Consider the following 13979-nt stretch of genomic DNA (forward strand, 5'->3'; position numbering starts at 1 on the left):
ATTGGAAACCTAATGATAAGGTAGATATTTTACCATTTTTTACTTGGTAGGTTTATTAAGATTTTTTATGCCTTAGAAATACTACCAACCCCAGTAATAATAGTTATGGAAATTAACATGGCATTGTCAGATATGGTTCGCTGATACCTTGCTTTAGTTTTCAGAAATATGGCTATATAAGAATGGCATGTTTCAGGATTGCTGTCAGGATATGATAATTTAATATACCCAAGAGTACACTAAGTATTATGGAAGCATCTGTGAAACTAATAAGTCAGTGGACATTCCGATTCTTAGCAATGTCTACATCCTTTATAAAAAACTTCCCACAAAGTACAGTCCCAATTCAGCTCATTTGAGGAAGAGAAAAATGCTACAGGTCTACCTGAAAATATCACAACAAACACCATGACAGACTGAAATAAAAATGACATTCGGGAATATTTATAAAAGAGCAACAGCACTAAAAGGCCGTTGGTTAATTAAGGTAGTTAAAATAAACATATATTTTTAGGAGAGAGCAAATGAAGATATTTGAATGATGTTAGAGAATTCTGTATATCACTGGCCTGAAACCACATCATCTCACCACTGAGTCTGACTCCCCACTTTAATATATTTTTACAAAAATCAATTCTTAATTGATATAGGAAAGAAAATACATATTCACAATCAGAAAAGTTTTAGAAATTCAGAATGGACATTTTAAAATATGGAACTGTAATGGAATATGTATCACTTTAATTCACTATTTCGTACGACAGAGGTTCTTGACCTGGGCTCCAAGAATTAGCAAAAAGTCTTTTGAAATCTATAAACTTCCAAAAATTAAATGAAAAATTTCTGAGTAAATAAATTTTTCTGAGAGGGTTCAAAACTAAGAAAAGATTAAAAACCACTACTCTAAAACTATCAATCTACCTGAGAAATGCTAGCTATATTCCCAAGTAAAATAATATTTTAAAGATTCAATTTAGTTTATTATAGCTGTCAAATTAAATAAATGTTAACCTTACAAGAAGCTATGTAAGTGTAAAAATATTTTTGAGGAATGAATAATGAAATACATGGCGCTCTTTTACTTTATTACATGTGTATCTTTTTGGAAAAGTTGAACTAAGAAGGTTTTGGTGGGTTATTGTACATTTTATATTTTATTTGATTGTGACTGTTTCTGTCATATCCCCTAAATTTAACAATACTATAATAATATGATATGGTCTTAAGTTCTTTATAGAATGAAGAAAGAAATATTTTGAAAAAGGAATATACAAAATGACTAAAAAAATTGATGCCAGAAATCTGTAATAGAGGACAAGAGGAACGTAATTTGGAAAAGCAGCAATCTTTCATTACATCTTCCAACTATGTAGGATTTGCTAACATCACGACAATGTCAGAATAAAAGATAGTAGGAATATGTCCTAGAGGTCTAGACGGTTCCCTCTAGCTTCCAGAAGCTATTTCTAAGGGGGTAGAGAGAAAACACATGATGGACACAAGAGGTTAGAGTCAAATGAGCTATACTAAACAGCTTAGAAACCTGTGTTGGTCTGAAATCGGGTAACAGCAAATATGAATTTATATATGAACTTGCCTTCCTGAGTTAAGTATTAGAAGGAAGAAAATGTTTTTTTATTTTTTCATTCCACTTTACCAAATATAATTTTTTAAAAAAAACTTCATCTACTGTATGTCATCCATCCAAATAAAAAATTCATTGACATTTTAAAGAACTGACCCCCAAACATTGTTATATTATATATCTAGAACAAATAAAAGAACAAAAGCTTGAAAGACTCTTTTAAAGTGCCTGCAAGAGAGAAACAGGTAGCAGTAAGAAATCAAAATAGACATATTCCAATTTCTATTACATATGTCAAAGAACAAAGATATAAATTCATTATTTATCTAATTAGGAACAATTATATCATTTGTAGCCATAACACCTGAATATCACTGAAATTATTATGAGAGATGTAGATATAAGACTGAATCCAGGGGCCACTGGGAATAACTGCTAATGGGTACAAAGTTTCTTTCCATAGTGATGTGAATGTTCTAAAATTAGATTATGGTGATGGTTACAGAACCTTGTACATATTCTAACAATCACCCAATTGTACACTTTAAACAGGTGAACTTTATGGTATATAAATATCTCAGTAAAGCTATTATAAAAAGATTAAAGCCAATTTTATTTATCTAGGATAGACAACAGAACACATGGGTTACGTTATTTAAGATATAAAGCCTCTGTAATGTGTACAGAAAAATATGTTGAAAAACAGACTTAGGGGCGCCTGGGTGGCTCAGTCGTTAAGCGTCTGCCTTCGGCTCAGGTCATGATCCCAGGGTCCTGGGATCGAGCCCCGCATCGGGCTCCCTGCTCGGCGGGAAGCCTGCTTCTCCCTCTCCCACTCCCCCTGCTTGTGTTCCCTCTCTCGCTGTGTCTCTCTCTGTCAAATAAATAAATAAAATCTTAAAAAAAAAAAAAAAAAGAAAAGAAAAACAGACTTATACATACAGATACTAGACTATTTATGTCCAGCTTACATACAATTTCAAAGATAGGACAACATATAAAAATGTACACTGCCATCGTAATGTTTATAAATTTTCCCTCTCTTAATCATGTTTATTAAAGAGATTTAGTAAACATTTCATCTTCTTAGTCAATTGCTGACTGGTCTGAAATACATAAATAAAGTACATGGATGTGGAAACATTTCAGTAGATGGTTTGTTAATTCATTTGGGGCTCTGTATAAGGGTCTACTGTCTTAACAACTAAGTGCTATACACATGTTTATTTTCTTACCATTCTAAGGCAATTAGCACATAGTGTGGTTTCTAACCTCATATAAAATTCCAGGGCTTCATTATAATGCCACAAGTCCAAAACACAAGTATTTCCAATCTTTATCTTTAGAGCTCAAAACTTCTTTGACCAATACTATCTTAATTCTACAAAGTGAAAAGATTATTATATTTAACTAAAAATAATCTTACTTTGATATTCCCTCCCCTTGTTAGAGTTTTACATTTGATAACTTGACTAAATAAGACTTAACGAAAATTATAGGAATATAGGAGTAAATTGCACGACTTGGAGGAAATACTTATCCACAAAAATCACAAAGTATTAGCCTTAAAAAGTGATAATGTTATTAGCATTTAATGTGCCCCCCCCAAAAAATCTAGAGAAATTGGAAATGAATACAAATAGGATTTCTATAATCGTACTATCATTTGAAAAATTTTCTAGCAAGAATCAAAGACTGTTGCTATCAAGGAAGAAGTAAAAACGTTAATCATTTGTGCAGCTCCCTGAACATCAATACACATATGGAAAATTCTTTAAAGTTAAAAATTGAACTCAAACGTTAATGCTTAAGAAGCAATATAATTAATAGTCTTTTTCTTGTATCTCTCTATATTATATCTGAGCTAAAGAAAAATGTCTTTACCACATAGTTTTGGACTTTACTTGAAAGTATACCAAATTGGCACATAAAGTTTTAAACCACTGTATGACAAAGATTTGGGTATACTAAGTGTCAGGAATTATACACAAACACGAAATGCTCAACAGAGGGAAAAAAAACCCTCCACATATTTCTTCTCTCTCTCTTTTTTTGAGCTTATAATATTTAAGGTCACCTGCAAGGGTATTTTCAAATAAAGACTTAGCAATTCATAGTTACCCCTAATGAAGTTAATGAAGCATTGCAGAATAGGATAGTCAAAAACTTGAGCAAAACATACAGGAACAAATCCAAATGATGATCACTGATTTGACCAATATAATGAGAGTTCTAATACATAAGAGTTGAAAACTGCATTTAGAACACAGATAAAATGAAAAGTCAGTGGTAGTTCAACCATCCTAACTCCTTAAGCAATAATCTCAGAAGAATACTATAAAGATTAATAAATTCCAAGTGTTTTGAATTCTATCTAAATGTTTCATAAAGAATTGTGACACCATTAAATCAGATGTCATTTACAAAAAAGCTTAAATTTTTAAAAAATTCCATTAGTTACTCTGCCAAAGTATATTCATTTTAAAAGTACACCTTTCAAAAGATAATATTACAAAGCCTTTTTCCATGGTCTACTATCATTTAATACAATGAGTTTAAGTAACGTCCACAAGTCAGTAAAACTTTCTTATCTTCAAACTGTCCAGATTTTGAGCAGGAGTTATAAATCTCAAACATACATATTAAAGTAATAGTTATGTTTCATTTTTTTTACATTACTCCAGTTTCTATTAGGTTACCATTATAAGACAAATTCACTCACTTTCACTAGAACCTTTTTCAAATCTGTTCACAACAGAGCTAAGAATATCAGATGATACATACTGAATTTTGAGCATAATCAAAACAAACTTTAAAATTCCTAGCCAAGTTTTACTTGCAAGCATATCTTCTGGTAAATATTATCAAAAGATAACCAAATCCTAAAAAAATAGTAATTACATATTTTATTATACATTCATTCTAATTAGTCAACCAATATTCATAGAAAACATTGCTAAAAGAAAATTTTCAAATATATGATCTCTTAGACTATATTCCTTACAACTTATCACAACACCTCATTTTAAGGATGTTAGTTATTGCTTTCAAGCAAATGGCAAAGGTATTTAAGTGTAACTAAGTCTAAATAACAGTTTTACTAAGATAAATTATTACTCAAGGCATCATTAAAAATTTTAGTAGAAAACCCAACCAGGCCAAACAAAATGAGAGATGTAAAACCCAAACAGTGATTATTACTTGTCCTTTATATACAAATACTCCTATTTCTTTCAAAATATGAACTCTATTCTATTCTTCCAAGGTTGTACACTTCTCCAAACCATGTGTCTTCTACTCATCTCTAATCATACATTCTTTTATTCCAGAAGCAAACTTTAGTAACACTTTCTTGCACACCCTATCTCACAAAAGCCATATTCCTCAAAATGGTAGGATTCTAGGCTGAAAAGAGGTAAGTGTTAAGACAGAGTTATAAAATAAATATACAGAGGGGAAAAAGAGATCTGTAATCAGCCATGGGAACTGGAAAGAAGAAAATAAACATAGTTGCCAAAAGAAAATTCCAATTCCAAGTACCATATTCGCAGACAATGACTGACAAACTATGATTCTCTATTCTTTCATTTAAAGGGCTTAATTTTCAATCAGTAAAGAAGGGCACACATCTAGTTAAGTTTATGAAGAATAAGTCACAAGGTACTGAAAGCTTTTCATAAACCTATTTCTTAAATATCTGTTAAACTCTCCCCATGATAAGTCTAAACTTGCAAGCTGATTAGTATTTGAAACTTGGAACCTTTCCTCAAAAAAATGTTATTAGAAATAATGCATAGATTTCTATGCAAAATCTCACTGTATTTACAATGTAGTCTAAAACACTATAAAGGGGTGATTAAAAATATTAGAAAAAATTACTATAACATTAGTAATTATACACAGATGAATAGCTATATATTTATTAAGCTGAGAATTTTAAAAATTATTTTTAATTGATAAAATGGTAACTAAAGAATTTTTACAGAATCTAGAATAATAGTTTGGGGAACTCATGAGGCTGAATCAACCTCAAAACCAATTTAAAACACATTTCTTGGGGCGCCTGGGTGGCTCAGTTGTTAAGCGTCTGCCTTCGGCTCAGGTCATGATCCCAAGGTCCTGGGATCGAGCCCCGCGTCGGGCTCCCTGCTCAGCGGGAAGCCTGCTTCTCCTTCTCCCACTCCCCCTGCTTGTGTTCCCTCTCTCGCTGTGTCTCTGTCAAATAAATAAAATCTTTTTAAAAAATAAATAAATAAAAACTCATTTCTCAGGGCGCCTGGGTGGCAACTAACTCTTGATTTTGGCTCAGGTCATGATCTCAGGGTCGTGAGATCGAGCCCCATGCAGAGTTCTCTCTCTCTCTCTCTCTCTCTCCCTTTGCTCCCACTCCCCCAAAATGATAAAACTCATCTCATCAAAACTTGAAATTTTTGCTGTTACTTGATTATTCCCTCTAACACATTTATGAGTGATGGTTTTTGTCATTCTAGCTTTCAAATAGTTCAAGGAAGGAAAAATAAAATTTGGGGACAGGAAAAGAAAAAAAATAATGAGGTTAACTGAGAACTAAACCTGCATTTTGAAATAAATACCATGTTCCATGAAAGTCAGTATAGAACAACAGACACAGAGATAAATCATGGCTAAGTCATTAACAAGGTCAAATTCAAATTCAAAAACAAAATCAGTTAGGCGATCTTGCAGAAAAAGAGAATCATCTAAGGTAAAAGGAAAATCAAACTGGGGATTTCAGCTTCCAACCAAGATGGAGTAATGGGGAATGGATTTACGCTTAAACAATTTAAACTTAAACAATTATAAAAATGGAAAAAAAAAAACCATATGAAACAATCTTCAGACACTGAATAATAATCCAACAAGGAACAGTATCAGGTGAATCCTACAATTGCTCAAACTTACTCCCTGAGTAAGTAAGCTGCATTTCAGACAGCAAGAGTCTTAAGTAGAGTCATTTGTCTCCACTTGGGGAGGCTACAGTGGCCAGCACATGCAAGGGCAGATACTGGACAAGACAGAAGTGACAGAAGGAAGAGATTTGAAATGAAAACTTGAAATCTGTAGGGGTTTCCCACTGAGTCTTCAGCACATGTGCATAAGTAAACAACCCAATGCCAAGAACCAGAAAAAAAAAACAAAAAACAAAACACGTGGAATAAAATTTGTAGACAAGGATATTAAAACAGCTGTTACAACTACACTACCTAAGTTAAAAACGAGAGATGGCAACGTGAGTATGTAAAGTAGTCATGGCAAGAGTGAAGAAGGCCCAAATCAAATTACCAGGGATGAAAACTATCATGTCTGAGATAAAATATACACTCTGGTTGGGATTCATGGCAGATTAGACATTGTAACAGAAATTATTAAGTCTAAGCCACAGCAACAGTAATTGTGCAAAAATGAAGAAAAGAGAGAGAAAAAAATGAAAAAGGCATACTAAGGTAAGGGACAATCCAAGTGGCTTAATAATAACTGGACTTTCCAAGAGGGGGTGGGGGTGGGGAGAGAAAATGTTTACAGAAAAATTTCCAAACTGAACAAACCATATTCACAAGAAATACAAAGAAAACGATACCAAGGCATATCATAATAAAAATGCTTAAAACCAGTGATAGAAAATCTTAAAAGAGAAAAAGAGATAGATATGGAGAAACAATAAGGATGACTTCCTTTCTAAAAACAATGCAAGGCAGAAGACAGTGGAGAAACAGGGACTGTATATATCCTTCAACATGAAACAAAAACAGAAACAAACATTATGCATACAGCAATGGTTTCTAAAAGTATGGACATCAAGGATGAAAAATAGTGATCTTTGAGAGATGGGAAACCATCTAGGTGAGCCCTAACACTGAATCAGCATACTGCCTTGTGAGAGGTCCCAGGCTACAGCACCAGACGCTGAAATGGGAAGGACAGAGCCCAGGGAGTCAGGGAGACAGAGCTGAGGGTGGGAAGAAGCAGTTAGAGTGCAGAGGCTAGAACAGCAGAGAAGAGAAAATGTTAAAGAAGAACACTGGAAATCTGCAGATTCCTCTTGAACATTCATCAGATCGGAACCTAGGAACAAGCCATCCAAAAGAATGAGAGGGAAAAGGATTAGAGGAAACAGTACCCGGGGCACACATAATTCTGGGAATAGTGTCTGTTGCCACCATCTAGAGCAGAAGAACTCATTATTAATGGGGCATTGAACAGAGCACAGGGAAGTCTTGCTTCAGTAGCAGGGAACATGTAGCTTTAGACCAGGGTTTCTTAACCTTGGCTCTACTGATATTTAGAACTGGATAATCCTTTATTGTGCAGTGCTGTCTCATGCACTATAGGATGCTTAGCAACATTCCTGTCCTATATTTACTAGTATCAACACTCACTCATCTCACCACTATAATAAATATCTCCAGATTTTGCCAAATGTCCCTAAAGGAGAAAATTGTCCCTGGTTAAGAAACCACTGCCATTAAATGAATACCACTCTGGACTCACCTAACAAGGCATAAAAGCAAGATCAAAATACATCAGACTTGCCCCAAGTAACATAACTGCATCCCAGAATAAACCTCCAGAAGATTTATCAATGATAGCTAATGATTACTATACCTACAAAGAGAAAGGAAAACACAATCCTTAATAATAAGGAGGATAACTAATCCTTAAAACTACCTGAGAATCGACACAGGTGTAAAGACTAACAGAGAAAGACATCAAAATAGCTCTTTTAACTGTATCTTATGTGTCTAAAGTTAAGTAGAGACAAATCAATCTTATGCATATGAAAAAACAAATGAAATGAAGAATACTCTGAATGGGATTAATGACAGTTCAGATATTACAGGAGAAAATATTAGTGAACTAGAAGGCATAGCAAAAGAAACTATCCAAAGTGAAACATAGAGCAAAAAAAAAAAGAGTCCATAAAAAGGAAAAGGGTGGTATTACTGAGCCAGGAGACAACTTCATGGGTAATTTGAGACCCAAAGGTGGGGGGCATCTGGGCAGAAGATATATTTAAAATAATGGCTGAAAACATTCCAAACATAATAAAAATTATAAATCCACAGCTGTAAGAAGTTAAACCCCACGTATAAGAAAGATGAAAAAGAATACACTGAGGTACAATATAATCAGACTGATCAAAACCAGTGATAAATAAAAAATCTTAACAGCAGCCAGGGTTGGGGGTATGTGAAATGTTACATTCAAAGGAACAAAGGTATGGATGTCAGATTTCTCATCGAAACCAATTCAAATGAGAAGACAGTAAAGCAACATTTTTCAAGTACTGAAAGAACAAAAAAAAACTGTCAACCTAGAACTGGCAAAAATCTCTTTTAAAAATAAAGGTGAAATAAAGAAGTTTTCAAACATACAAAAGCTGAAAACATTCATCACCAACAGACCCAAATATATGAAATGCTAAAAATGTTCTTCAGGCAGAAGGAAAATGATACCAGATGGAAATCTAATTCTAAGCAAAGGAATGCAGAGAACTGGAAGTGGTAATTAAATGGGTAAATATGTTTTTTAATTGTTGAAATCTCTTTAAAAGATATTTGACAATTTAAACAAAAATAATGCATTATAGTGTTTATAACATGAGTAAAAGTAAAATTTGTTGTATGGTATGTCAATTATATATTCATAAACCTGTTTAAAAAACAATTAAAAATTTTAGAAGGAAAATGTGACAATGATAGCATAAAGGCTTGGAGAGGTGAAACTGAAGTGTGCTATTGTAAGATTATTATACTATATGTGGCAGTTTATATTATTATGTAAAGCCAGACATGGCTCAATTGGTAGAGCATGCATTTCTTCATCTCAGGGTTGTGAGTTCAAGACCGACACTGGGCAGAAAGCTTAGTTAATTTAAAAAAAAAATGAAGGCAGACAGTGATGAGTTAAAGATGTATATTATCAACCCTAAAGCCGTCACTAAAATAAAAAGAGTAAGAGATATTAAGGCAATGATGGAAATAAAAATACTGGATTAACCTAAAAGAAGGCAGGAGAGCATAAAAACAGAATGAAGGACAAACAGAAAACAAATACCAAGATGATGAAGTAAAATCTAACCATATCAATAATCACATTAAATGGGAATGGTATAAACAGCCCACTTAAAAGGTAGACATTGTTAGGCTGCACAAAAATTAAGATCCAATGATAAGTTGTTTACAAGAGATGCACTTTAAAAATAAAGACAGGGCGCCTGGGTGGTTCAGTCAGTTAAGTGTCTGCCTTCAGCTCAGGTCATGATCCCAGGGTCCTGGGATCGAGCCCCACGTCGGGCTCCCTGCTCGGCGGGGAGTCTGCTTCTCCCTCTCCCTCTGCTGCTCCCCCTGCTTCTGCCCTCTCTAGCTCCCTATCAGACAAAATAGTTGTGGGAAGAAAGTATAATACCACACATAAATATTTCAAAATGACAAGTGGGTCAAATAATCAATTCTACACTTTTAAACACACTGTTTAAACACACTGAAGAAAAATCTGATAGAATTGCAAAGAAGAATATACAAATCCATAATAGCAGTAAAAAAAAAAATCTCTGAGAAATCTCCATATTTAGAAAATAAACAACATGCTTCTAAATAACTCATGAGTCAAAGAAGAAAGTAAAAGAGAAAGTAGAAAATTTTATAAGCTGAATGAAAATGAAAACATAACATATCAAAATTTGTGGGAGGTAGCCAAATCAATGCTTACAGTGAAATTTATAGCACTAAATGTCTATAGTAGAAAACTCTCAAATCAATGAATTATTTTTCCACCTTAAGAAACAAAGCACAGGTGGAGCAGGAACGGGGGGGTGAGGATGAAGGATGAGGAGTAGAAGAGGAGCAAATTAAATCTAAAGTAAGCAGAAATAAGTAAATAATAAAGAACAGAAATAAAAATCAACCTGGGCTCAGGTTTCCCATAAAAAGTTGCTAGAAAATGAAGCAATATTTACAAAGTAGTACTTTGTTTCACAAAATATTAACACCAAACAAGTTGTCATTTTTGTATAAAGCAACAAGAAGTAAATAAAATCTCAAGAAGAGAAAAGCTCTGAGTCCTTCCTTGGGGGGAAAATGATGACAAAATGCAGCCAAATGAGGGATATTCAAAATAAACAATAAAGGAATGGGAAGACAGGGTAAGATAATTGGTGGTGGTTAAGCATTTAACTCATTTAAATGTAGAAACAAGACTGTAAGTATTATGGTTATAGAATAGAATGCAAATATTTAAATCCTAATGCGAAAATGAAGAGCACCTGAAATTTATTTTTTCAGCAATGGAATTAGCTATCACCATAACCAGTAATCCTTAATTATATACTAACAAGGAGTTTGGGAATTTGGTTTAAACTTCATAGGAGATGAAGGTAAAGGAAGATGTAAACACTTATTTAAACCAAAAGAAAATGCTGGTATATGCATATTCCATTTCAGCTTTTTATCAGCACAGTTTTTGATATGAACTCTGCGTTGTAGATTTACTGAATTATGTGACAGAGAAAATGATCAAGGTTTTGGATTTTCTCAATGCTCATGACCATTATTAATTTATGGAATAGTGGAAAGAAGAGCTGAGTATGTAGATCTGGTTTACATAATGCAGACAGATGTCTTAATTATGGAAATTTGTTGAATAGATATACTGAGCTGCTTCCTCAGACCAAGAAATTTTGAAATTAAAGAGCTCCCAGAATTTCAACTTGTTAAACCTCAGTAGTTTATAATGATAATGTAAGAAGATTGCTGACTCTATAGAATCAATATGGAGGAACCCAGCTAATTTGTTGAAGTAAGTACTGATATATATACTCAATCTAAACTTGTGGTTTGAGCATATGCTAAGAAAAGACTACACTGGATGTTTTGACCTTAAAGGAAATTAAAGGTTTAAAAGAATGTAGAGGTAGTAGATGTAAGTGATGAATCACTAAATTCTACTCCTGAAACTAATATTACACTATATGTTAACTAACTAGAAATTAAATAAAAACTTGAAACATTAAAAAAATTAAATTAAAAAATAATAGAAGAATGGCAGAATCTCTTTGTACAAATATCATTACATTTCAGAAGACATTTCACAGACTTTAATTTTTTTATTTTTTGACAGAGAGAGAGACAGTGAGAGAGGGAACATAAGCCGGGGGAGTGGGAGAGGGAGAAGCAGGCTTCCAGCTGAGCAGCGAGCCCGACGCAGGGCTCGATCCCAGGACCCTGGGATCATGACCTGAGCCGAAGGCAGACGCTTAACGACTGAGCCACCCAGGCGCCCCAACAGATTTTAATTAGTAAGAATTATGCTCTTAGTTAATAGCAAAATAGTTATAGAATATACAACATCCAAGGTACCCCATAAGACTAATATTTTCAGAACTATTTTAAAATAGCCAAAGTCTCCACAAACTATTGATTTACCTGGCAACGTAAAAGACCATTCTTTTTACGAAACTGCTGAAACAGAAACTAAAAGCTAACAACTCAGAGATATCAGCTGGAATCCATTCTGGTATTTGTTTTGGCTGTTTTTTGACAAGTTTCAAAAATAATTCAGTTTTCCTTATTAATCTGACCCAAAATGATCACTCTACATTTTATATAAAACTGGACTTGTATAAATAGTTAATACTATTATAAAAATTCCATTTACCCAAAGTTGGCTAGATGCATTATAGTATATAATTGTTAAAACTGTAAGTTGTTTGCAAGTTGGGTCTATACTCCTATAAAAATTCCATTCATCCAGGGTTGGCCAATGTTAGATATACATAACTGTTTAAAGTGAGTGTTTCCACTCATAATTTGGAGTCCAATTGCCATATATCTAAATAAAAATATAATTGCCTGGTAAATATAGTTTTCCACCATAATATATTGTCATACTTCACAGCCAATATAAATAATATAACATAAATAATGTCAAATTTTTAAACCATGTGTTCTAAGAAAATCAGACTTTCAAATGTACAATGGTTTGGAATAGCACATAAATCCCCCCTAAAGAATCACACTACAAAAACATGCTCCCAAGATACTAACAAAAAAATTAGACCATTTGGAGAAATAGAATAGAAGATAATCAAGAGGGAATATTTTTTTATTTTTTGAAATGTTTTCTCACATACTGTCTAAAGAGCTAACATGACTTCCCTCTATAAAATCCTTTCAATGTAAGCATTTACTTGACATTATAAAGGGGGAGGATTTGCCATACAGAAGAATCAATGATAACCTTGTAAAGCCTAAAGCAGTGAACATAAACATGCTGTAGGAGACATTAACACTAGACTGAAAGAAATAATTATACTTTCAATAAACATGCTCCTACTGGATAATCAATTTTTTACACATCTTTGCAGCTGTTTCACAGCTCAGGTAGTGAATGGCAGCAGCTGTTATATCAAAACCATATATTATATGCATATGAGGTACTTTTAATTTTTCATAGGTATCTACTTATTTGTGATCAGCCACATTTAACTCATATTAAATAAAAACAAGGTATTCATGGGGTGATTAATTCAGGAGGATTTTTAGTACCATCTTATTTTAGAAGTGAATTCTTAAACCAATTATTTTTATGTCAGAATATTTAATAATTCAAATTACATGCTGCTCTTATTCCTAGATTTAAGAGATTTGTCACGATCAATGTTTCTGAAATATTAAATTAAAATGTGTCATGGTAATTACTATGGAATAAACAGCAATTAAGATTTTTTAGGCAAATAAGCTCAAACTGTTTGCAGTGCATATTTATACCACTAATATTTTCCCACACAATGCATGCATCATTCACAACAAGCAGCCTAAAAACACAAAATGTAAATTTGTAGAATTATTTCAACAGATCTTAAGATCTTTTGATTTAATATGGAATTTGATACTTAGTTAAGAAATATCTATGTATAATGTATCCAAAAAAGAGGTAGATTTGAATGTTAAGTAATACAAATAATGTTACCATAGAATGATAATGTTTTTGTTCTGTATTTTAATAGGGAACCTAACATATGCTGTAAATAATTTGCAGGATAAGTAAAAGACAATTATTTAAAAATGTATATGCACTAACAAACTATAATTAATAGTGTAAATATGTACCAGAAATTTGAATTAGGTAAATACTTACTGCTATATAATAAACTCTAGCTTTTTCTACCAATGTCCAGTTTTTCTCCATATCAAGATGTTTTTCCTTTTTATAACAATTGGCAGCAGCAAGATTAGCCACAAGGGACCTAAACCAACAACAAAAATCAAGTAGGCTTTAATTCTATAGCTAAAGTTGTCGTTAATACAATTAATTAGCAATACTATTTTCAAATTTTGTTTTATATTTTAATTCTTAATTTTTCAAAATTTCTATACAT

The 13979-nt window shown here is 32.8% G+C and overlaps 1 protein-coding gene across 4 annotated transcripts in view; it reads right to left on the bottom strand.

Annotated features, from left to right (window-relative positions):
• Positions 1-13979, bottom strand: part of ADK (adenosine kinase) — a 507004-nt gene that overhangs the window by 246993 nt on the left and 246032 nt on the right. For all 4 annotated transcript variants that reach the window (XM_036073060.2, XM_036073061.2, XM_036073057.2 and 1 more), the window contains exon 6: positions 13739-13847. In XM_036073060.2, the coding sequence (XP_035928953.1) occupies positions 13739-13847 (109 nt within the window). The remainder of the gene's footprint in view (positions 1-13738; positions 13848-13979) is intronic.

Source organism: Halichoerus grypus, chromosome 7 (assembly GCF_964656455.1).
Source record: "Halichoerus grypus chromosome 7, mHalGry1.hap1.1, whole genome shotgun sequence".
Classification (NCBI taxonomy): domain Eukaryota; kingdom Metazoa; phylum Chordata; class Mammalia; order Carnivora; family Phocidae; genus Halichoerus; species Halichoerus grypus.